Raw genomic sequence first — 25,820 nt, 5'->3', positions numbered from 1 at the left:
GGCTTGATGGATGAAAGAACTGTATTATCTCTTGCTTTTACTTAACAGCTTGTTAAGTTTTTCATAGGTGACAGGAAGTGGAAAGGACCAAGTTGAACCTTTGAGATAGGGGTGGTGGTGGTCGCGGTTTAGTTACTAAGTCGTGTCTGGCTTTTGTGACCCCATGGCCTGTAGCCTGCCAGGTTCCTCTGTCCATGGGTTTCTCCAGGCAAGAATACTGGAGTGGGTTGCCATTTCCTTCTCCAGGGGATCTTCCCTACCCAGGAATTGAACCCAGGTCTCCTGCATTGCCGGCAGATTCTTTACTGACTGAGATATGAGGGAAGCCCCTGAGATGGGGATAGAGAGAGAAATAAAGATAGAAATAAATCTATCCATGAAATGTATAACTTAACAGATTGGCCACTAAAAAATATGTCATTGATATGGTCTCTCCTTTGTGAGGATGCAGAACACTTGTTTACCTTTATTTCTGGCAGAACATTTGTCTCCCCCTTTTTTTTATGTCAACTACTGTCTATATACTCTTTCCAGTGCAGACATGGAGGGTAACTGGAGATAATTCATTTTGCAATTAATAAAGGATGTGTGTTGAGGGGAGGTTGTCTTTCTTGGGGGCCCGATATTTCTAGTTAAGTTGCTACACAGATTTGTGGTCCAGCGGTTTGGCAGATCCTTGCAAGTTCTCTTGAAGACATCTGTTGAGTGAAGTAATGGTTTCATTGCAGACTCTTGAGTTTTCATTAATTTTCCTCTGAGGGTTTTGTTTTGTTTGTCTCCTTCTGTGGAGACATCTATTTTGGAGGATTTCAAGTTTTTTGGCTCACCATCTCCCCTGGTAAGGCCTCTCTTGGAGGGCCATTCTGGTCATTGATGACCGTTCTGGTTCTCTGAGTCTATGACCTGCCAAACGGCTCTCTACTTTTAGACATCACGGCCCATGTCTCTTCCCAGGTGGCTGCAGATCCAGGTGGTGGGAGGCTGAAGCAAAGTATTAGGACTTTCCTCTGTTGAGCCTGTTGGTACTTCTCTTTCTGCATCCCTTTCCTCCCCCGTCCTTCTCAGTACAGTGTCTCCTTATATGGCCCTGAGTTGGCTCCAAGTTCATAGTCTCAGAGGAATTACATGACATGCATAAATTATGAAACATTTTTGCAAATTAAGTTTTAATTAAAACCAGCAGCTTAGAATATCCAACTGGAAGCAGTCACAATGTTGAAAAGTGACACTGGTAGGGTGGGAGTTCAGGAGAAGGTCTGAGTGGGTTTGCATCCTGTTCAGATATTTCCAAAATGAATCCTGCAGAAAAGAGCTTCCTTCCCTATCAGATCCTCCTTAATCTACACTGATCCCTGGCCTGCCATGTGGAACAATGTGGTTTCCAAGCAGGAAATATATCCACATCATGGTGGTGGTTTTTTATCTGTACTTTGCCAGATTTCCTTTTGATTCTACCAACCCTGTATTCTCACAGGGAACCAGCAGGGCCTTGGACTTCCCCACATTGCCAGAACTCCAGATAATTTTTTGAGCAAAATGACCACCCATAATAATGCTGAAGAATGACAATTTTAATTGGGAATGTATTTTTCCAGTACAATGCAGGTTCAAGGCTGATGAGAAATGACTTCTTATTGTGAGAATTTTCAGAACTTGGTAACAAGTAAAAATGTCTGGGGCTTTCCCCCAGCTGATAGTCCTCAGCTATATGTAATGTGAGAATTGTTCTGGTCTACCCATTAATAATCCACATTTTCCATGTCCCCAAAAATATCTGCCATCAAGTGACTAATTTATGCAGGCTTGCTTTTCATCTAATCAGGACTCCACTGCTGCAAAAAAAGACACTGGATTTTTTCATTCAAAATTCAGTTTGAAAAACCTGACCCTCAGTTATCAGTCTTCATCTTTTCTATGAAATAACCTGAGTATGCTGGTGTACAGTGCTCAAGACAGTGTTCTCAGGAGACCTGAAACACAGTGAGCTCTTGACCCTCTAGGCATTTTAAAGTTTAATATTTTCCCTGCTTTAAGCTCTTTTGGAACATGGAAAAGACTCATCCATATAATCTGTATTTTTAAATTGCTGGGAGATTTTTAAAGAAGACAATACTTAGAATGTTGGTTTGGAATGTTGAAACTGACATCGGAAAGAGAGAATCCTGGTTAGAGGATATGCAAATCAGGAATACGCAGTGCCCTTTGATCAATAATTAAACTTCTTGAAAAGTAGATAGTGTATGTAGGATGTTTATTACAGAGTCATCCATTTAGTGACAAGGTGATAGATGGCTAATGATAAGGAATTTGATAAGTAATATTTTTATATTCAAATAATTGAATAATTAACATTAGCTGAAATCAACAGTGGGTGTTAGTACCATCATTGGTTTTAGATGTTTTCTTTTGCTTGTCTTTGATATCTAATTTCTTGGTCTCCAAAATCACTGAGGACAGTGACTGCAGCCATGGAATTAAAAGACCCTCACTCCTTGGAAGGAAAACTATGACAAACCTAGACAGCACATTAAAATTAGAGACATCACTTTGTTGACAGAGGTGGTTTTTCCAGTAGTCATGTATGAATGTGAGAGTTGGACCATAAAGAAGGCTGAGTGCTTGGAGAATTGATGCTTTTGAACTATGGTGCTGGAGAAGACTCTTGAGAATCTCTTGAACTGCATGGAGATCAAACCAGTCAATCCTAAAGGAAATTAACCCCAACTATTCATTGGAAGTACTGATGCTGAAGCTGAAGCTCCAAAACTTTGGCCACATGATGTGAAAAGCTGACTCATCGGAAAAGACCCTGATGCTGGGAAAGATTGAAGGCAAAAGAAGAGGGGGGTGACAAAGAATGAGGTGGTTAGATAGCATCACCTATTCAGTGGACATAAATTTGACCAACCTCTGGGAGATAGCAAAGGGCAGGGATGCCTAGAGAGCTGCAGTCCATGGGGTCACAAAGAGTTGGATGTGATGTAGCAACTGAACAATAAGAAACATTCATTTCTTGTGTGATTTTTTTAAGAGACATTTTAAATAACACCTTTATTGCAAAGAAGGGTCTTTCTGTCTTTATTTTTCTTGATTTTAAATATGCTGTTGAGCCGAGAAATTAATATTCCATCTGTATCCCAAACTAGATGTTGAGAAATCACTATTAAATTGTATATAGTCAGGCAAGATATTACCTAAACTAATAAAAGTAAGACAATTTGGAATACATGCGTACCATTCTCTTCATGATCTTTCCAACAAGGTTTGAAAAACTTACAGGATATGATAGGAAAATTGCACTGGGTACTTATATTATTTTGAAGTAGAAAAGTCACTTATGTTTATCTTCTTTTATTGATCCTGTTTTTCTTCTTGTCTTCCACCCTGCAGGGTTACCTATCTCTACCTCTGCTCCTTTTCTTTCCTCCTCATCCTCCTTCACCACTGCTATGACAAGGTACTAAATAAAGCCACTGGACTAGGGATTATAGAGGGAGCAACCAGGTTGCTAGGAGCTAGGGAAAGAATATGGAGCAACGGGAACAAATTGACACTCAGGAGAAAGCCTGGGGAGGAGGAGATTTTAAGAAGGAGAATGACTCTGAGAGACACCCTTTGTCTTCTGACTTATGCAATATTCTCAGAAAGGCCAAGATAGCTTCTAGTCTTTGGAAAAATATGATGCCCTGTGTGTTTGTAATACACATACCCTTGGAAATCTTTTGAGGAAATTATTGCTGAGTATTTTTCAAGCTAAGCAAATGGTAGGGAAATATTTTGATAAATCTCTTGATTTGTATGAGTAAAATGTAGTTGTGAGTAGCCATGGTTTGTCTCTAGAGATGGCTAACTGCAAGTATCTATGGGAATAATGAGAACAACTCAGTTCCCTCAGGATGTCCCCATGGCTCATACTGAGCTGGAAGCCTCTAGAAGCTAAATCTCATGGATGGACGTGGGTTCCCATGATGCCACTGGTGCTGAGTTCTGCTGGTCTCACTGCTCTGTCTCCACGGTGCTGGCTTCACTCTCAGGCTACGTTTGATGGTCTGTCCCCAGCAGCACATCCTCTCAGACTTCAGTGGAGAGAGGAAAGGGAGGAGGAGAGAAAGATGGAGGTGGTGTAATATTTGGTTACTTCTAGAAAAGTCCTAATTAGACCAGGCGAGGTCACATGTCCACCCTGAGCTAGTTGTTGGGGCCAGTGATGAATTAATCGGCTGAGATCTGGGCACTGCCCACATCACGGGACTTGGAGTAGAACCTTACCCTACTACTAGGGGCACTACTAGGAAAGAAGGAAGTTAATGGTGAGAGCAAAGGGACGCACATCCACCATAAGAGTCACACACTGCCTTCAGTTCAGTTCCGTTCAGTCACTCAGTCATGTCCGACTCTTTGTGACCCCATGAGTCGCAGCACACCAGGCTTCCCTGTCCATCACCAACTCCTGGAGTCTACCCAAAGCCATGTCCATCGAGTCGGTGATGCCATCCAGCCATTTCATCCTCTGTCGTCCCCTTCTCCTCCTGGCCCCAATCCTTCCCAGCATTAGGGTCTTTTCCAATGAGTCAACACACTGCCTAATGAACCTTTATTCAGGCCTTAGCACTTCTTCATGTAACCCACTATGACGAGGTGATGGACAATTGAGGAGATTTGTGATCTCCAGTCTGTGGGTTTATCTATGGGCCATGAGGTCTTTGCTTATTAGTGTACCTCTCACACACCATCAGGTTGGGGCAGTCCTGAAAATTCTAGGGGTTACAAGGTCATGGGGGCTTCCCAGGTGACACTAGTGGTAAAGAACCCCTTTGTCAGTGCAGGAGATGTAAGATGTAACAGATGTGGGTTTGATCCCTGGGTCAGGAAGATCATCTGGAGGAGGGATGGCAACCAACTCTAGTATTCTTGCCTGGAAAATTCCATGGACAGAGGAGCCACTGAGGGCTATAGTCCCTAGAGTCTCAAAAAATCAGAGATGAGTAAAGTCTCTTATTACACATGGACATAAGCGACTTAGTACACGTGTACATACTATGATTTCTCTGTTGAGAAATCCAGAGCTCAGAGATGATACATTGTTGCCTAAATTCTTTTTTGTTGTTGTTGTTGCCTAAATTCTTATGGATCATAAGAGATAAAAGTAGGATTGGAAACTCTAAGGCCCTCCTTCCTTCCTTTCTCTTTCCTTGTTCCTTCCCTATCTTCCTCCAAAAAATACTTCTTCCTGAATTCTTACTAAGGGCCACGTATGGTACAGGTCTAGTTCCTGGTGATAAAATGATGAATAAATTTTTAATTTATGAGCCCCCTAGATGGATCTTGGGTTCTTATGTAGAGAAGTAAAATAATAATAATAATAAAGAAGATTATAGAATGCAATAAACCTTAAAACTGGAATAAATAAGATCATTTCATAGAAAGACTACACAACTTCCCTGTGGCTCAGACGGTAAAGAGTCTGCCTGCAATGTGGGAGACCCAGGTTCGATCCCTGGGTCAGGAAGATCCACTGGAAAAGGAAATGGCAACCCACTCCAGTATTCCTGCCTGAAAAATCCCATGGACAGAGGAGCCTGGCGGCCTACAATCCATGGGGTTGCAAAGAGTCAGACACGACTGAGCAACTTCACTTTCACTTTTTCATTTATAGAAAGACTTGGGGTTGAGAAAGGAACTGCTGTCAGAGGAGGTGCCTTCAGAGCTGATATCTAACAGATGTGTAAAAAGTAGTGGGTGTCAGGAAAATGAATGGTGGGAGAGCCTCAGCCAATCAGAAGAAATCCTATTGAAGGCTTTGTGGAGAGTGAGGCTTAGACAGCAGGGCCAGCAAAGCACCGGGTAATACTTTTAGATTGTTCTAGGTGCAGTGTAGAGGAAGGATGAGGGGAAGGAGTATAACTGAGATGGATGAGCAACAATCGTGGCTTAGCGTGGGGTGGCAGACATGGATGGAAGTGGACGGAACCTCCACCACTGTATCCTAACTCATCAGAGACCTGCTTCTCATGTAGGGTTAGGAGTTTGAACCAGTGAACAGAACTTCCTCTGATATGTAGAGGAGTAGGAGTCTTTACCAACATTGCTTAATGAAGAAGAATGGAGGATTATAAATGGAAACATCATGCACAGAGTGGGGGAGGGGGAAGTCAGCGAACACAGGGAACCTTTGCAGCAAACAAGGATTTGTCACTCATTCATAACGGCCCAGGCAAAGGGCCAGTTTCACAAATGAAATAAACATATGTAGACCAGGCTTTTTTCGTTTTCTCTTATACAGTTGGCAGGAAAATACTTTATGTCCCATTTGGTCTTTACATATTTCATAGTAAATGTGTTGTTTTGATCAATTGATCTTTAATTGAGCTTTATTTTCAAAAAAAGAGTCCACTCAACTCAAGAAGTCCGTTCAGCTGGAGTGATGAATGTCCCCTCACTTGCCGCTGTGGTTCTTAAGTGGGATTCTGAGATGTAAGCGAAGTAAATGAGAAAAGTTAAAACAAAAACATCCCCTTCCCCTCAGTGCAGGAACTTTCTTTTGAAATACCTTTCCTTACCATTAGGGACTCAAAGCCCACTCGGATCTTTCCACTTCCGGTAGGGCTCCTTACAACTGTTTTCCCTGGCTCACCTTAGCACACAGGTCTCTAAAATTGCCCCACAATTCGGTCCCTGCACTCACTTCCTGGGTAATCTCGTCTTCAAGCTCCCTATCCTATACCTCTGCATGCAAGTCCAGGAGACATCCTCAAGTTGTCAGTTTTAGACAAAACGGAACTTTTTTTTTTTTCTTCCTCAAATATGCTTCTCGAACAGTTTTCATCTTCTCATTAAGGCTCCTTTTTTTTTAATTTACCTGGCCCAAAGGTTTTAGATGCAACCTTGATGTCTCTCCTTCTCTCATATTATCAGCCAGTCCATTATCTCATGTCTCAAATAGATCTAGAATCTGACCACTGCTTGCTACCTCCACTACCAGCACTAACTCTTTCCATTCAGATTATTCAATAGTCTTCTCACTGGGCTCCCCACTCAAACACTATCTTTGCTGCTCTCTGGCTATGTGACCTTGTAGTTTCATGGAAAATTGGGATGATAATAGAACTTACCTAATAAAGTTTCCATGAGTTTTCAGTAAAGAGTCAGACACACCTGAGCATGCACACAAGCAAACACAAGGCACTTAGAATGATGGATAGTATGTCATAGCTATTATGACTGCCATTACTGCTGTTGTCAACATTGCAGCATGTGGTTTCCATCCAAGAAAACCTGATGGCCCAGAATGACTGGTAAAGCACCAGCAATGACATCTACCTTCCTTGCAGCAGGATGGAAGGAGTCCTTTTAAGGGTACTGTCTGAAAAAGCCACATCCGTGGATATCTCACTGACCACAACTGAATCCCACCAAGTTCTAATAGAGTCATTTAGTTGAGCCTGGCAAACAGTTGGGTTGCCATTACCAAAAAAGGGCAGTGTGGCAGTTACTGCAACTAGCAGTGACTGTGCTATGAATAGGCAGTATGTGGTATGCTGATGACATTTGCTATAAGAGGTCAGACGGGATCTTCTTTGAGACAGTGACAACCAGGTGTTTGCTGGACAAGGAGGGAAGGTAGGAGAGAGCATTCTGAAATGAGGGAAGGACAAGTATGTCTGTGATAGGAGAAGGCATGGAAATATTTGTGCTGCATCATACATCATGGGCTTCTGAGGTGGCATTAGTGGTAAAGAACCTGCCTGCCAATGCAGGAGGCATGAGATGCAGGTTCGATCCTTGGGTCGGGAAGATCCCCTGGAGGAGGGCATGGCAACCCACGCCAGTATTCCTGCCTGGAGAGTCCCATGGACAGAGGATCCTGGCAGGCTACAGTCCATAGGGTTGCAAAGAGTTGGACATGACTGAAGTGACTTAGCCAGCACACATACATCATACACCACGTGCTGCGAAGCATGGTAGGCTAGATTCTCCGTCCAGACTCTTCTGTAAGGAGTGGTGCCAGAATTTCTCATTCCCACTTCCTCATATGGGGGACTCCCAGGTGGAATGGCCTGAGAGGCCCCCCAAATCTTGGGTTGGTGCTAACACCTTTGGTCTGCATGAGAAGCAAAACTTTGAGCCTGACAGAGCAGAAGTGAGGGCTGCAGAGAGATATGATTCTGAGTTGACTTTCAGCTCCAGCATTTCCTGACTGGGTGACGTTGGCAAAGTTCTTAGCCATACTAAGTATTCTCTATTTCCTCATCTATGAGACTGATACTAATATATAACCCAGAGGTCTGCTGTGGGGACCAGAGCTGCTCAAGATAGTAAAGTGCTTAGCCAAGTACTGCTGCATCGAGAGTGGTCACTCAAGACAGGCTGCTTCTGTTACTCTCTATCTCTGTCACTCTCTTGAATGACACATTCTCAGTCTTTCCAGGTTTGAATGTGAAGTGTCCCATGAATGCATTTTACATCCCAAGAATTTTCCCTGGGAATGTGCAAGCCTACCATATACTACAACTTCTTTCTTTCTTTATGCTTCCTTTAAAAAAGTGACTAGAGGATGTGAATAGGTAGTTATAAAGTCATACTGTTAGGGGGCATTTGGTCTGAAGGAATCTGAAGCTGCTTGTGCAGATCCTGATGTATTAATAATAAGTGAAGAAACAGACATAGGGAGGTGGAGCCTGGTTGGCAATGCCTGACAAAGTGACTTTGGAGAAGACGAGGTCTTGAGAAAGAGAAGTTGCCTTGCCTCAGGCTGAGTGACGATGGGAAATTCCCGGGCTAGTTTTTTGCACATCCATGGGTCAGTGAGACAATGTGCACATCTGCAGACATCTGTACCAAGGGTACGGGGATTATCCTTTGGCAGAAATATTCCTTTTTCTCTTGTTAGCCATTATCTTGGATTATCAACATGGTGTATGTGTTTGTGAAGGTGTAGACTGCAGTCAGTTAACCCAGTTGTCGTTCCTTGGCATTCACCCTGGGCATACCCTAGTAATAAGGTACTTTCTTTAACCAGGTGGGCACCAGTCACAGTCACAGGTAGAGAAATGCATAGAGACTACCACACAGAGCAGGTCCCCTCATGTCCTTATGGAGCTTGTGAACTGGCAGAGGAGAGACATTAAACTAACTTACATAGATAGCACAGATATTCTCTGAACTACAAAGGAAAAGTACAGTGAGACCTTCAGAGATCATTGTGTCCAGGAGTATCCTTTGCTGTTCCTTATTTTCTGAGCCCATTACAGATATTGCTAATTGGTTGTAAGATTCTTCCCAAAAAATATAACTTCAAAATCTTTCTCAACATGGCCCTATGGAAATACATTACCAATCTGTCAGACTTGACTCTTGAAGCTAATCTTTTTTGCCATCTAAGAAGTGGCCCATTCCCCAGCCCTCGCTGGATCATCCTTTTATACAGATAAGCGCTCTGACCAAAGGCTAAAATGCACGTGCCTCAAGACTTCAGCTAGAGGCCAGGCTGAGTCTAGTGTCCCGCTGTGTGGCTCCCAGGTCAGAGCGCTGCACGCTGTGAACGCTGCGTGAACCATGTGTCATCAAGAGCATGTATACTCCCAGCCGGCAGCATCTTCAGCTGCCAGTGAGCCCATCTCAGTTTGCTGTGTTCTATTCTGAGGCTTCTTTTCCAAGGTCCAACCTGTGTGTGGCATTGCAGGCTATAATTTATGTTATTTAAAAGCTCTGGTAGGAAAGTTGCTCTTTGTTCTCATGAATTATTTCTTAAGGAAAATATATGCTTTGCGGAGAACTTGAGGGCAGCCTTAAACTAAGGACATCACCACAAAAACTTGGTCTCTCATTTTCCTGCCCAGGATTTCTTCTCTTGTGCTTTAAATGGGTGACTCAAAATGAAGCGTTTCCTGCTCCACCAAGATAAACCTGAGAGAGAGAAAAAGGGCAGCTCTCATTTTTAAGAGACCTGTCAAGTCCCACGGTTTGTGCAGGCCTTGACTTTGGAATTTAATTCATCAAACAGTTATAATTCTCATCACTGTCCAATGCATTTCATATCATCTGTGATTCAACACAGATTCTTTCCTAAGGAAGCATACATCTGTCATTCTATTAATGTTTGCATTTCCAAAGTTTCTTTTATGTTGTGAAAAGATATTTAATATTTAAGACTCTTATTTAAGTGACTCTTCATTTTAGGCTCAATTTCTCACCTCTTGATACATTTCTGCACTCTTGAGAAGTGCTGGAGAAACATGTGAGCTTCCTTTTTAATAGTAGCAGCCATAAGTAGGAGGAAGGAATCAAGAAATCATGCTTGTATTTCTGTCTTCTTAAATTGAGAGACCTTGCAGCATAAAAGTGCTTGGAAATTGATTGTTGGGAGGTTGGAGGTCTGCCTTTTGTGGATATTCTCTGGGCCATTCTGGAGCAGTCTCTGAGATACAAGACACCTTGTTGGTTTGAGTTTATCCCTTCGATCTCTTATTGGGCTCCATCCACAGGGCCAGGGCCTTATGATGAGTTCAAGAAAGCCCCAGTCTTAGTGTCTATGAGGAGAGCATATTCTTCACAGGGAGAAAAGAACGGGAAAGGCAGGAGGTTCAGACCATAGGATGCCTGGTTTAGTTATCTTTCATATTCTGGCAGTTCCAGTGTTACAAACCCTAGAGACACCGAGAGTTTGTTGTCATAATTCCCAAGTGTTTGTGGCCGTTTTTAACTTGTGAGTTGAATTGAATTTGTACATTCTAAAGTCAAATGGACAGGGAAGCCTGGCGTGCTGCAGTACTTGGGGTTGCAGAGTCAGACACTACTGAGCAACCGAACTGACTGAAAGTCAGATAATCCTGCCCTCGAATTTATTTTCTATGGAACATCATATAATTACATAATGTCTAAATGGTCATTGTATTTCTCATCTGTAAAATGAGGATAATAAAGAGAACCTGGTATTGGGTTCTTGTGATTTAGGGGGGGTGATGCAAATAAAGGCCTTAACACTGTGCCGGCTGACAAGTTCACACTTGATAAATGTTAGTCTCTATGAAAAGACTTGAAAATGATGTAATTCTTGCATTTGGTATTTAATATATGGATAATGTTAATTCCATTCCAGATTAGAAAATTGCTTTTTGAAACACTGCACGCTGTAATGGCAATTACAAACACCATGACACTAAACCACAGCTTAATAGTCTCACTGTAGAAAAATAGATAAATATGTTTCATAAATATTCAATCTTTTCCCACATACCTATAATCTCAGTCCCTTCCCTGTGCCATTGGCTTAGCTATTATGTCTTATTTTATTTATTGACTGACTGCCTTTTCATTGTTCTTAGAGTATCAGCCTGACTTCATATGCATGAATTCTTGCGCATGCTTCCTTAACCAGCAATAAAGGGAACAGTTACTGTGCTACAAAGCAAGAAAAACTGACTTCAAATTAAATGACCTTCTTCAAATGGTCTTGCCTCTGTGTACAGCAGAACTTCTCAACTTTGGCACAGTGGACGTATGGGCAGTGTAATTCTACCACGACATGTGGTAGCGGGGGCTGTTCCGTGCATTCTAGGAATATGCAGAATCCCTGGTCTCTACCCACCAGAGGCCAGTAGCTCTTACTCCCTCCCCCGCCCCAAGTTTTGACAGCCCCACATGTCTCCGGACAGTCCTCAGCAGTGGGGAACTGTTGGCATACAGGAAGAAGGAGCTGCCTTCTGTTCCTGTGGAAACACTTTCATAGTGCTTTCGATCACCGGACGGAAGAACCTCAGGTCCAGCTTTGCAGAAGGCCACCAAAAACTACTCAATACATTCACTATCAAAGTTACAGATCGTCTGTTGACACTATGAATTAAGGTTGCAGGTGAAATAAACAGCACCATAACTTTATATGGGGAAATGACTTGGCTTTGGTTGTTATTTTCCTGTTTTTCTCCCCATTTTGGTCTTTCCGTTAGCCAATGACAGTCACATGAAGTTTTACAGTTAATCTTCACTTCTTGTATAATGACTTTTTTTCCTTTTTTCTCCTTATTTTTCAGCTCCCTCAGGCACAAAAGGTAAAACTCTTTTCCATCACATTCCAGTCATCCCCAGAACTCACGAATCATGCATGCCTCCATGGTCTTGTGCGTTCGGCATTGTTCATGACCAGTGAAATGGTTTTCCTCTTAGGACTTCAGGAGCCTGAAGTTGGACAGGAGCAGAAAGACCCACAGACTTGACTGTCCACTAGCCCTTTGTCAACTGAATCCCACCAGAGAGCCCTTTGGTGGCCAGTGGTTTGGGGATGAATCTATGCTCAACCATTTTGCCAAGAATTCTCAAATAATAGGTGGAGAGTAAGTTTGTCACATTCCTTCCGACATAACATTCCAGATCGTCCCTGGGATACTTTCCTAGGGAGATAATGTAAATAATTAGTACGGCCCAGTAATCATTTTAGTTTCTGAGCTCTTAAGCCAAATCCGTCAAACTCCCCTTAAGTTTCATTAATTGAAAAATCAACAGCTACCTTGCTTGTCTCAATACCCATACCACCCAGAGAGCATTAGAGCAGAGTTCTTGCCGACAGTCAGACCCTTTCACTGGTCCTCATTATCTGTCTGAGATGATGTGGTGCCGCCATGTAGAATGTTTGCTATCCAGAAAGATTCCATGTGGTTGTAGTGCTGGCTTTGTTGTATCATCCATGGCTTGTCACTGCATCCTAAGGACAGTTGTGGCAGAGGACATGTCACATGATGCTTGGTGTGCTGTTCCTGTGTATTTCACAAATGCAAGCAAGATTTTCAGACAACACAGCAATTTCTGGGGCTCTGATGTGAGTTGGTTTCAAGAGTTGAGGTAGGGCACCACTGTGAAACTTAATCTGATCCTCCTAAGCTCTCCAGTTTGGAGCAGAGATGATTTGGTTTTGTCTCACTAAGATAGCACAACTGCTTTACAAAAGACAGTCTGTTCAGACCATATGGACAACCAGAGGCCTAGAAATCATTACACAGTTACTCAAATACATTTGAGATATTTAAACAAGGCAAGACATGCTAGTGTGTGACTTGGCTTGTGGTGATGTTTGATTACACTTCAGTGCCATCACAAAAGGACTGAACACTTCATTAAAAGTTAAAGTATTTGTGTAGAGCAAGAGCTTCCAGGGTAAATATATGGTCAGAATTCCACATTATCTGGAAGGCTTGGCATCTTTGATAGGTTATGCTTGCTTAATTGCCCACATTAGAAATTTATTTGCAAAGAGAGTTAAACTCAGTATCTAAAAATGGACTGGCCTCAACTTACTGGTATTTATTCATCAAATTTCCACTGATCCATAGACAAAAGCATTCTGTTGTAAAAGATTCCTCATGAATTTGAAGTGCCATCAGCCGTGGAATTTTAAAACCAAGTTCAAAACAAACCAACATAGAATATGGTAATAACAAATGTTGCTGGACCGTATGAGTTCTCAATAGCACTTAGCTCATCACTCTTTTCTTCTATCATCATATCTTGACTCACATCACATGCCCTGCAAAGTGAAGCACATTATTATTTACGGTCATAGAAAGTTCAAAAGTGAGGAAGATGCTCCAGTGACTCTGTTCCAAAGATGTTATACTGCCCAACAGACTTGTTCTGCAGCCCTGGATGACAAAGAATAACCCTGCCTTCCCTTTCTCACTGTGGCTACAAACTGTCTTCTTTCAGTTAAGATAGAGGAAAGGTATTTATTTTAAACAAAAAATTAGAGGAGTCTTGTGTGAAATGATTTCAGAACTCTTTGGATAATTTCTGGGTGGTTCAGCTCTTTGGAGGAGTTTGACTATAATCCTTGGGGATCTAGGCTGGAAGATGAGGTGGGTTGAGGAGAGGCACACTGCAGATTGAAAGCATTCCCCTTCAGGACCACTAGTCTCAATAGATTATGTATGAGCATCCCTGCCCCTCATGTTCCTTCCCTTCCCCTCCCCAGTGTTACCAAAGGCTTTTGGTAGAAAGTTCTTAGAAGCATCAGTTCCCCTCAAGTAATTGTCTTGCTAATGAATTGTCAAGATATGACAAAAGAGCCCAGAAAGAATGTGATGCTTCTCTTGTTTCATTAAAACTGTGTATCACCTGCCTGAACTGCCTAGATGAAGTCAGAAAGAAAGGGAGACTGAATTTGAAACCCCAACAAAGCAAAGGCTTTCAGAAACAATTGTTTTGAGAGATTTCTTCCCGAAGACTTTGACATTACCCATAGATTTCACTCATCCATGTACATGATTATAATTAGTCCCTTCCAAACCCAAGAGTTTGTTGTTCTGGGGGGTAAAAGGGAGGTATCTCCAGCTGCTGTGTCTTTGGCCGGCTTTTCACATGAGGTCACGAGTGCATACGTTGAACCATATGGTGTCTACATTTGTACTGTGTTTTTGTTGGAATCTCTCTTTGAATCATCTGCAACTGTTTTCTCTATAAATATTTTAAATAGTTATGTCTCTGTAAACATGCTTATTTTAATCTCTTGGCTGATCTACAACTAAAAATGTCCCATTTGGATATCCCTCTTATGTGTAGCAGTAATTAATGATTGTTGTCTATAAATTATCATTTTTGTGATTCTAATAATTTGAGAGTTTTCCAAATATTCTATCCCCTTTGGCTATTTTCTAGAACAATGGTTTGCAAAAAAAAAAAAGTTTTATTTTTCCTGTGATTCTTAAACACCTCTGAGATAATTTCTAGATTCTATAAATTTTAACCCTTAATACAAAGTAGGAGTGATATTATACTAACTGGTCATACACTTGATCAATAAATATTTTCACCAAATACATAGGCAGTGTCCTGAAGTCTTGGTTAAAAAACCTGTAGCAATACAGACCTAAAGCCTTCAGGCCAATACAAACCTGTTCTTTTTAGTGAAAACTGAACCACTTTCTCCTTTGGATTAATTGTTCTTGAGTTCAACAATGAAGAAAGGTCCATATTTTGTAGAACAGTACAACAGTTTGCATCTTTTCCCTTATATTGATTCTTGACGTCTACGAAAATGTCTGGGAGATTCCATTTTATAATAATAACAGAATTGCCCAGAGTTGTTTGCAAATGTATATTCAGTGGTCACAAAAATAATCCAGTTTTCAAACTGCATATTCATCTAAGTACGTTCTGTCTATAGGAACTAGACATCAGTTGTTCACTGTGTGATTAACTTAATCTCTGTAACATGGAACCTTGAATACTTAAAAGAAAATAAATACTTTTTGGGCATTTCAAAATTGGCTGTTTATGTGATTAACTTTTCAATTCAGGTGCACCTTTCCCCTTCATTTTGTGTTGTCTTTACACAAATTTGGAGTTTCTCGAAGACAGTGTCTTGAAGGTCTTGAAGGTACTCTGTGTCTTGCCTGGCATCATATTAGTTAATATAGGCTTGAAAATTCAGAGCAGGCATAAGCATTTTTCTCAAAACCATAGTTAAAGAAAACCACATCTCTAATCCTGTTTGGAACAGCAATTGATGGAGTCAGAGCTATACAGTATGGCAAAACGATCCCTGTTTAATAGCCAGACCATGTGTTTTGTTTCCTGTTAGGAATAGCTTAACTTGCCTTCTTGAACAAACACAGCAGGGTTTGAGATCTGTTGTTCTATGCCTGCTGTGATATTCTGTGCTGCTTAACTTGTATGAGGACTCAGGAGTGCATAAATTAGCTTCTTAAATGAGGGTCGATTTTCGGTTTTTCTTTCAGGATGGGACTGTTTTATTAATCTCTCCCCCTAAGTGTAAATGGGATCCTGAATCCATTTGCATTTTCTTTATATCCTTGTTATATTATATTTAGGAGGAATAAATGAAAGCAATCATTTAACTAAAGACTCCTTTCCTTCCTTCCTTTCTTTTGTCTTGTTCTTTAGGTGTAAAGTCATGCGAGTAGAATTTGGCCAGCTCTTATCTCAGTGTAATCAGATTTCAGCAATTGTGGAGCATCATTTATCATTCCTTGTCTCATTTAACTTCTGCACTTTGAAATGTTGACTTGTCATTGAAAATGGAAAATTGAAAGTTTGCAAAGCTGCTGTTTTCAGAGAACCATAGGGCTAGTGATTTCAGTGTTTCAGTACAGCTCTGTAAGCGGCTAAACGGGTGCAAATGAAGTGCAGGATGGAGAGGTGATGACTCCGTACCTTTGGGTCTGGTTTATGACTCATTTGCTTTTACCTTGACTGGCTTTCTGTGTAAGCTATTATGTTTTGTTTTGATAATTCTGTTTTCTTCCTCATCATTTACTCTTATAAGAACACTTGCAGGCATCTTTTATATGCATTCTCAAGCTGGGGCTGTTAAAATTGACTAAACTCAAGAGTCGGAAAGATGGTAGCAGTACAATGAGCTATGACTTAAATTAGTAGATTAATTTTGTGAATAAGGCAAGGGAAGTAAGAACTGGAGCAAGTCCAATCACTGTAGCTCCCCCCATGGTCAGTGTGATGGATTCTGTGGAAATCTCAGTTACAACATATTGTTTCCACCATAATGATGATCGCAGAACTAAGCATTTTATTCTTCGTGGCAGTTCTGTGCGAGTGTAGCTATGGCATTCCAGAGAATGCCCTGTTGCTGTGAAAGGAGGTAAACTTTGCAAGGTTCACAGCCATGTGAGTCTGTTTCCAGGTAAGAACACTGGAGTGGGTTACCATTTCCTCCTCCAGGGGATCTTACCCACCCAGGGATCAAACACAAGTCTCCTGTGTCTCCTGCTTTGGAGGTGGATTCTTTAACTGAGCCACCCGGGAAGCCCTTACGTGAATCATGGCCAATCCCTTTCCCATTGGCCCTGTTAAACTGTGTGTTTGAGACCATACAGAAATGAACGCAAAACCGTCAGATTAAAAGTGCATGGCTTCCTGACGGCGGGATGACCCTCAGAAGAGTGCACTGGGGCTCTGGCTGAAGCCCCACATGGGCTAATGGGGGACCGGAGTGCTCCATTTTGGGAGCAGGATGCTATTTGCATTTCTTATTTAGAGGAAATGATTTGTGACTTGTTAAATTTAAACAACCTTATAATGTATCTTTTTGTGTGTGCCTGGGAAAAAATGTTCAAGTTGTACCCATTTCATATATATTTGAACTTTTGTAGCATTTATGTACTGTTTTAGGATAAGGAGAAGAAGGAAGTGACAACAGAGAAGTACATGAGCAGCACCTACCAGGGCCCACACATGATGAATGCTGAACTCAGTGAAATGCTACTGACCATGCTAGTCCGTACCTTGTTCAGTAGAGGCACATTGGATACAAATAAAGCAGGAATGGTTTTGAAACACTAGCATAATTTATGTAAAAAAAAAAAGACTAGATATTATAAAGTAAAAAACTGAGAATTGATTTAAAAATCCCATATATATATCAGTGCTTTCTAGTCCCAGACTTACTTTTTAGTGTCTTAGAAATTTAAAATCTTCTTTCAAAAAATCCCCCTTTAGTTAAGATGTGAATGTCTTCTATTATTTATTTATATCAAATACAACTATAAAATATGATTCTCTTGAGGTGTTGAAACAATGCAAACTCTGCTCACAGCATTGCTAAAATGAAACTGCCTTTTCTTTTGAAAGTCAAAAAACATCTGAATAAAAACAATGGGATTTTAAAGCTTATTTTAAACTGTTCCTACATCCCCCCCTGCAAAGAAATTTATATACCTTTCTTCCTTCCATACAGAAGGGAAGGCAGAGGATTGAGAAAATTACTTTTATAAAGCCCAATGAATGGCAATATTGTGCCATTAATATCAGCATAACCCATATTAATCCTGGGACAGTCTTAAAGAGGATATTCCTGGACACTGGTTGTTCTGATTTCCTTGCTTCTAGATGCAATTCTATACATCATTCTTACTGATCCTCAGTTGATATTGAACTCAAAACTGGACTGACATTTTGAGGTTACCCCTGTATTTATTGATAGACTTAGGAGCCGCTATCCATCACGATATATGAGATGTATTTCCTGAAAAATCAGTAAATAAATCTACACTTTATTGGTCAAGACCCTGGAGAACTGTATTGTTTAAAGGACAGCTGTATGGAGTAGCTTAATGTAGTAAAGAATTAAGCAAACTAGAATGTGTGAACTTGAGCCAGAAATACCTTTTTTTTTTTCGAATTGTGTTACTATGTTTCCATTATCTCAGAGGGGCTAGGAAGAGAGAGAGAACACTCAATGAACAGCATTTCAACACAGGACTAAGCAAAATCAGTATAATTCAGTGATTAATTTGAAAGCTCAATCTATGTCAAAATATAAATCCAAGTCAAATCTATATTAAATCAGTGGTGAATCACCGTGAGTGATTTTAATCTGACTCTGTAGTTCTTCACTTTAGGGGATTTCCTGAGTGGCAGGTGTAGTAGGTCATTCTCATTAGTTACTCTAGAGAAAACATATACTTGCACTGTATACTCATAGGCATAGCCTTTATTTTCATCACTTTTTTTGGCATAATTTTTTTGATACAAACAATTCTAATTTGCACCAACATAATTTGTCTACTTTTATTGTTTCTGCATATTAAAGTTGGAAAACTGGTTTGCCTTTTCAGTTTTTTGTATTAAAATCACGTATTTGTTGATCTGATCATAGTTTAGCCACCTGATCCTTTTTCCTGTCACATTATTCACAGGTCACACCCCCCCAGTTAATGGGTATATATCCACTACAAACGCCAACACAGCCCAGTTCCGTGAGAACTGGAGGGATCGCTCTGTGCATGCCTCCACACATCTCATGCCAAAGGATTCAACTGAAATGACCCTCTGGGGTAAACTGGAGCAATTGTGCAATCATGTACAGCAAAACTACTGAGAAGTCCAAAAGCAGAAAGTTAGATGTTTATCCGTTCAAATTAGCTGGAAGGATTTTGGAAAACCCATCCTAGTTTCATGAGGTAGAAAAATGTCAGGCAAAGGACTAATGCCATGGTATGGACTTTCTTTTTCCAGAAATGACTAATGGAATTGAACCACTCGCTGAATCATGAGCCCTATGTGCTTGGATTGGACCCATCCATGTTTTCCCAGGCCTGGGACACATTAGATGATTTGGCTGGGTGCTTCTGAAGCATCTCCCCTTTCGTTCTGACCTCCTTCCTCTCTAACAATTTCCTTCCCATTGTGCATCATTCCCTACCTTCTTTAATATTTGCAGTGACAACTACCACCACCTTGAACTACTTTCTTAAGCATGTTATCTATATTGTGGGATAAAGGAGAAAATTTTTAAAATATTTTGTATATGTAATTTGAACGCAGAGATAGATGAAGTTCAAGTTTGGGAGAGCAATGGATGGACTTCAGAGAAGCTTAAGGACTTCTCTCCCTAACCTAGCATGGTTGTTATGAGATCAGTTGCAATTATTGGATGTCTCAGGCACTGTATTAGGTGCTTTACATCCATAATTCTATTTAATCCTCCCCCAAACTCTGGAGTTACTCCTTTTAGGGATGAGTTTTTGTTGCCTCTTTTGCCACACTCCAAGATCCTTAAGGCAAAACAGATCATTTGTCTTCGTACCCTGAAAGCAGGAGCCTGAGGGCAGAGTGATTTCCCCAGGGACTGAAGTGTCAAGTATGCCAAGGCATGAACCTGTACCCTGCTGCCTTTTGTGACCTAGAGCAAGGTACCTTCCCCTTTATCTTTAACTGATTCAACTGTAAGATGGCTGTAGACACTTCACCAGGGTTACACTTAGTGCTATATAAATGTTAAATGTTTAAAGCAGTGTTCAGTAATGGCAAGACAAGTTTGGAAATAGAACATGACTGGGTGGATAGGTGGATGGATAGCTAGAAGGAAGGATGAATACATGCAAAATGACTCAACACATTTGAGTTACTTGTTCAGAGATAATTCAGGCCCATTTGCTTCTGTAGCTCATTTCTTCTCTCTGTTTTGCTTTCCAAGGAAATCATAGTCTTCAACTAAACTGTTTTTTTAAAGTCCTTTTCCCTAATCTCTGTGACATCATAAAACTTTTGCCCCTATCAGAAACAACAGCACACAGGTACTAGCCTCCAAGACCCTTGTTACAGTCTAAGTTTGACCTCATCATCACAGGCAGGATACCCTAAGAGAAGGTGGCAAGAGTAAGTAGAGGACGCACAATATAAAATGGATAATGCTAGCCCAGAGTCGTGTTCGGATTCTGGTACCCATTCTCAGTGACTCCTTTTCCTCTCTGAGCCTCATTTATAAAATAAATAAAAGGTCAGGATTAGAATAAATTCATTCAAGGATCATTTGCTGAGCACTTCTTATGTACCAGGCTCCCTGTGCCATGCTGTGGATAAAGAGAGGAACCATTCCCAGCTTCTGCCCTTAGAGTTCACAGGCTCTACAGAAACCCCAGCTTTGCTTCCAGCCCCGGAATTCAATGACTTTACTGTATTAACCGTTAGCACGAATTTGGTCTTAGATTGTATCCTAGGTTGCTTTTATGATTATCTTTGTAGTGAAGTTTGAAGGCTTTCTTTTCTCTCCTTGCTATTCTCTGGAACTCTGCATTCAATTGGGTAAGAAAGCCTGTTTAAGTGAACAGTGCAAAGAAATAGAGGGAAACAAAAGAATGGGAGAGACTGGAGATCTCTTTAAGAAAATAGGAGATACGAAGGGAATAGTTCATGCAAAGATGGTCACAATAAAGGACAGAAATGGCAAGGACCTAACAGAAGCAGAAGAGATTAAGAAGAGGTGGCAAGAATACACAGAAGAACTATATGAAAAAGGTCATAATGACCTAGATAACCATGATGGTGTGATCATTCACTTAGAGCCAGACATCCTGAAGTGTGAAGTCAAGTGAACCTTAGGAAGCATTACTACAAACAAAGCTAGTGGAAGTGATGGAATTCCAGTTCTACTTTTTCAAATCCTAAAAGATGATGCTGTTAAAGTGCTGCACTCAGTATGTCAGCAAATTTGGAAAACTCAGCAGTGGCCTGACTGTAAAAGGTCAGTTTTCATTCCAATCCCAAAGAAGGACAGTGCCAAAGAATGTACAAACTACCACACAGTTGTGCTCACTTCACATGCTAGGAAGGTAACGCTCAAAATCCTTCAAGCTAAGCTTCAACAGTACGTGAAATGAGAACATCCAGATGTACAAGCTGGATTTAGAAAAGGTGGAGGAACCAGAGACCAAATTGCCAACATCTGTTGGATCAGAGAGAAAGTAAGGGAATTTCAGAAAAACATCTACTTCTGCTTCATTGACTATGTGAAAAACTTTGACTTTATGAATCACAACAAACTGGAAACTTCTTAAAGAGATGGGAATACTCGATCCCCATACCTGTCTCCTGAGAAACCTGTATGCAGGTTAAGAAGCAATAGTTAGAACCAGACATGGAACAATGGACTGGTTCAAAATTGGAAAAAGAGTACATGAAGGCTGTCTATTGTCAACCTGCTTATTTAACTTACATGCAGAGTACAACATGTGAAATGCTGGACTGGGTGAATCACAAGCTGGAATCAAGATTGCCGGGAAAAATAACAACCACATCAGATATGCAGATGATACCAGCCTAATGGCAGAAAGCAAAGAGGAACTAAAGAGCCTTTTGATGAGGGTGAAAGAGGAGAGTGAAAAAGCTGTCTTAAAATTCAACATTCAAAAAACTAAGATCCTGACATCCATTCCCATCACTTCATGGCAAATAGATGGAAAGAAAGTGGAAGCAGTGTCAGATTTTATTTTCTTGGGCTCTAAAATCACTGTGGACTGTGACTGTAGCCATGAAATTAAAAGATGCTTGCTCCTTGGAAGGAAAGCTATGACAAACCTAGAAAGCATATTAAAAAGCAGAGACATCACTTTGCCAACAAAGGTCTGTATAGTCAAAGCTATGATTTTTCCAGTAGTCATGTACTGTTGTGAGAGTTGGACTATAAAGAAGGCTGAGTGCCGAAGAATCAATGGTTTTGAATTGTTGTGCTGGAGAAGACTCTTGAGAGTCCTTGGATAACAAGGAGATCTGATCAGTTAATCCTAAATCAGAAATATTCTTTGGAAGGAGTGATGCTGAAACTGAATCTCCAATAGTTTGGTCACTTGGTGCGAAGAGCTGACTCACTGGAAAAGACCCTGATGGTGGGAAAGATTGGGGGCATGAGAAGAAAGAGGTGACAGAGGACAAGATAGTTGTATGGTATCACCAACTCAATGGCAATAGGCTTGAGCAAGCTCTGGGAGAGAGTGAAGGACAGGGAAGTCTGGTGCGCTGCAGTCCATGGGGTCGCAAAGAGTTGGACACTACTGAGCGACTGAACAGCGACAAGTGAAGTTTGAGAACATATGGTTCCCATTTCCACTTTGTTAGGGAAGGTTTTACGGAGGAAGCAGCATTTCAGGGGGTCTTTAAACAGGGGAAAGATTTTGTCCCAGGGCCTTGAAGCCCTGACTGTGGGCTTGTGTTTTCAGGCATTTGGGAGACATCTAAGCCATGTTTGTAAAAATACAAATCTTTGGCCACAGTTTGGGGGGGGGGGGCAGTGGTGGCGGTGGTGTTCAGTTATGTGGCATAGCTGATCATGAATATTGGCCAAAATCCAGTGCCCCTAATAATTCCTATTTCCTTATTTTGAGGATTCCTGAAATAAGCCTGTTGTATGCTGTAAAGCAGTTCCCTAAGACAGCTTTCAGATATGTTACTCTGTGATATTCTTTTCTGCATGAGTTTGCTTATATACATGTCCCTGGTCAAAGACTGCATCCTCCCTGTCTAGATGTTTACCCATAAAATGTAGTCCCTGCTTAATGACCTGGATCTTTGAAACACTGGGGTGGGGTGGGGTGGGGTTGGGGGAGAAACAGCGACAAAATTTTCCTGAATAGCAACAACTTTATTAGAAAAAAGTTATTTTGAGATTCTCATTCAGATGTTCTAACAATATCTAGCATTATCATTCACAAAGTTGTCTTCAGGTTGTTAAAAAGAGAAAAAGAGAACAAACAAATTCAACAATTTAGTTCATAAAAGATGCAGTTAAAGTTCAAAGAGGGAAATCTGTTTACTTTTATATTTAGGCAACTTAAAATACAGTGAATCCCATAGAAATTCGGAATCTCCAGATCTCAGATGAAGGTAATAATGGTTCTATAAAAAGAGGAAAAGTCTTGGCTAACAGCATTGTGTCATTTATGTAGCATTTCAAGGATTAAGTTATGACAATTAAGACAATCAAATGCAAAGCAAGGTGGAAATATTACTTAGAAGGTTTGCTACTTCTTTATAATTTTTCACTGCTACTTTCTTAATGCCTTAAGTTATTTAGGGTTCAGGCATTTTGCAAGAATATTGAAAAATGCCAGTATAAAATGGGAGTCTAGACAGTGGTTGGTGTTCTTAATTTGTCTAGATTTTAAAAGGAAAGCAAATCATCTGAGTAGTATTGTAAAAGACAATTCATATTGCTTACACTGAAAGAATCAACTCAATTAAAAATCATAATGCCTGCTTTTTCTAAATATCTTGTTATAAAAAATATCCAAAATACTGATAATCAGAAATGTTTAACCTAGACTATAAACAATTATTCTAATAGCATTTCCATATCAGAGTGTTACCATGGTTTGTATAAAGGACTATTTTGATCTTTATGCAAAAAGGGATTTAAATAGTAATATTATTATTTATTTGTTTTATTTAGTTTAAGACATTACTGTTCATTGCAAGCATATCATACCCAATGGTTTTATTTATAAAATGTTTTCTGTAAGTGAGAATTTATGGAATGTTCTTTTTATTAAAATTTTCAATCATACAGAAAGGAGATAAATTCTTTAGAAAGCACTTAAAGATACACACACAGAGCCAGCAGTGATTTAAGAATCTTTTGGTTTTATCACTGAAGCAAGCTATTCTTGCTCTCCCTTCTCATTTCAAAATGACTTCTTAGATTATTGAGTAAATTAATTTTAACTGTGCTTTTATATGTAAATCCTCTTGTTTAAAATCAGCCACTGTTGAAACAGCCAGCACATTTCATGATCATCACTAATAGCTGTGGCAGCCTAAGTAATATAAGAGTAGAATTCACAACCAGAGTCAGATAATGTTAATATTAGCCAAGGAGACAGTGTTGATACTGAGAGTCCTTTTCAGGCTTAAAAATACACCAATAGGATTTAGTTTCCATGTTTCAGTGGCTTTTCACGTATGTTCCACCTCTGATGAGTGTCTATATGTTTCTCCTAAGAAAAGGTCTTTCTGTGTATACCCAGTACAGAAATTTAAGACAGACCACTGAGTATGGTTCTTACCAAACTCTTGCTCTGATACTTGTGTTCATATTGAGGATAAGGGGTGTTGTGATGGTAGAAGGAGGGGGAGATTCTGGGGAGGGGAAATAGGCAGACATTGAAAAGGAGTAGATACAGAGCACCTTTTTGGTCTGGGAAAGGTGGAAAGGTCCAGGGATCTTTTCTGTGTGTGCGGTGGGGGCAGGGGTGTGGGTAGGAGGGACTCTACATATCTACATGCTCTGCACATGTCCTCTTTTCTAGATCTGTGTTTCCCTGACCTCCTCTTTAGTGCTGTCTCACCAACTAATTTGTACAGTGTGTTATTCTGTTAACTTTCTACTATCCAGCTCTTCCCTCACCACAGGGTGTGAAAACTGGAGAACATGAATGGCATCTGCCATCTTTAAATCCGTGTTTGAGAAAGCAGATGGGGAAGAACCCTCCCTTTTCCTGCATACTCCCATCATGTTCTCAGATCATGAACACTTTTTTTTTAAAAGAATCAGTGGTTCTCCTTTCAAAATGTTTCATCTGATATTTAAAGATGTACACAGCTGCTTTATTTCCCTCAGAGGTTATTGGCAGAAGTAATAGTTGATATCACCTGTGTTTCAGTTTGATGGGAAACTAAGTGACATTGGTTACAATTTAAATGCATTTTTATTGGTAAGGCCTGTAAATGATTTATTTCCCAGGACCTTGTGCCTGCAATTCACCCTAAGTGCCTCTAGATGGTGGTAGTGTCTTTTTCTGGAGTGCAAGTTCATGTCATACTAGGTGTTGGAAGGAAGACAAAAGAGATGCAGCTGTGTACTCACAAATTATGTACACATATATAAAGTATTTCTGTATTATGTTATACATTTGTATGATGTACTCTATTAACATGGTCAATATGCTGATCAACTTTAATAAGAAAGTAAAAACATATAAACATAGGAGAAAGGATAGAAGAAATATGATATTTGTGGAGAGATGGCCTTTGTTCTTGGCTTAGAGCCATTATCTTCCCAAACTGAGTTCCCCACTTGTGCACAACCTTCTCTTTCAGCCCAAACCTCCAGGGCTGAGCAGATCTGGCAGGAGGCTCTGCTGAAAACCACCTGGCAACCCTCAAGTGAGCTGCCAAGCCTGATGCCCTTGACTCATTCAGATGCCTTCTCAGGGCCAGGAGTCTTGCTTACCTCCTTTCTTTGGGGCTTGGCACGCACCACCAGGGCCCTCCAGTTATAGGATAAACAGAGAATTCTGCCAGTGGCCTTGGCTAGCATCCTCTGAATGGAGATGTGAAAGAAGGCAACATAGCAGATGTCCTTGAAAAGTCACAAATCCAGTGCATGTCCTTTTGGGCAAAGAGAAAAAATTTACTGCCTCAATTTATCCCAATAGAAGAAAGCATGGATGGAGTTGATCTTAGGGTTGAATTGAAGGCTTTTAGGACTGGTGCCTTCCCATCCTTTCCCCCTTCCTCCCTCCCTCCCCTTCTTTTCCCTCATTACAGACACACACACACACACACACACACACACACACACA

The 25,820-nt window shown here is 40.7% G+C and overlaps 1 protein-coding gene across 4 annotated transcripts in view; it reads left to right on the top strand.

The window, feature by feature from the left end:
* CACNA2D3 (calcium voltage-gated channel auxiliary subunit alpha2delta 3) overlaps positions 1-25,820 on the top strand; it is an 846,876-nt gene that overhangs the window by 608,868 nt on the left and 212,188 nt on the right. For 3 of the 4 annotated variants that reach the window (XR_006337469.1, XM_043885641.1, XM_043885643.1), the window contains exon 14: positions 12,030-12,047. The exons of the other annotated variant lie outside the window; for it this stretch is intronic. Coding sequence is in view for 2 of the 3 variants with exons in the window: in XM_043885641.1 (XP_043741576.1) it covers positions 12,030-12,047 (18 nt within the window). In the remaining variant the exon portion in view is untranslated. The remainder of the gene's footprint in view (positions 1-12,029; positions 12,048-25,820) is intronic. 4 annotated transcript variants of the gene reach the window in all.

Source organism: Cervus elaphus, chromosome 24, assembly GCF_910594005.1.
Source record: "Cervus elaphus chromosome 24, mCerEla1.1, whole genome shotgun sequence".
NCBI classification, from domain to species: domain Eukaryota; kingdom Metazoa; phylum Chordata; class Mammalia; order Artiodactyla; family Cervidae; genus Cervus; species Cervus elaphus.
The sequence above is the reverse complement of the archived record's forward strand: the minus strand, read 5'-3'. Positions and strand labels throughout refer to the sequence as shown.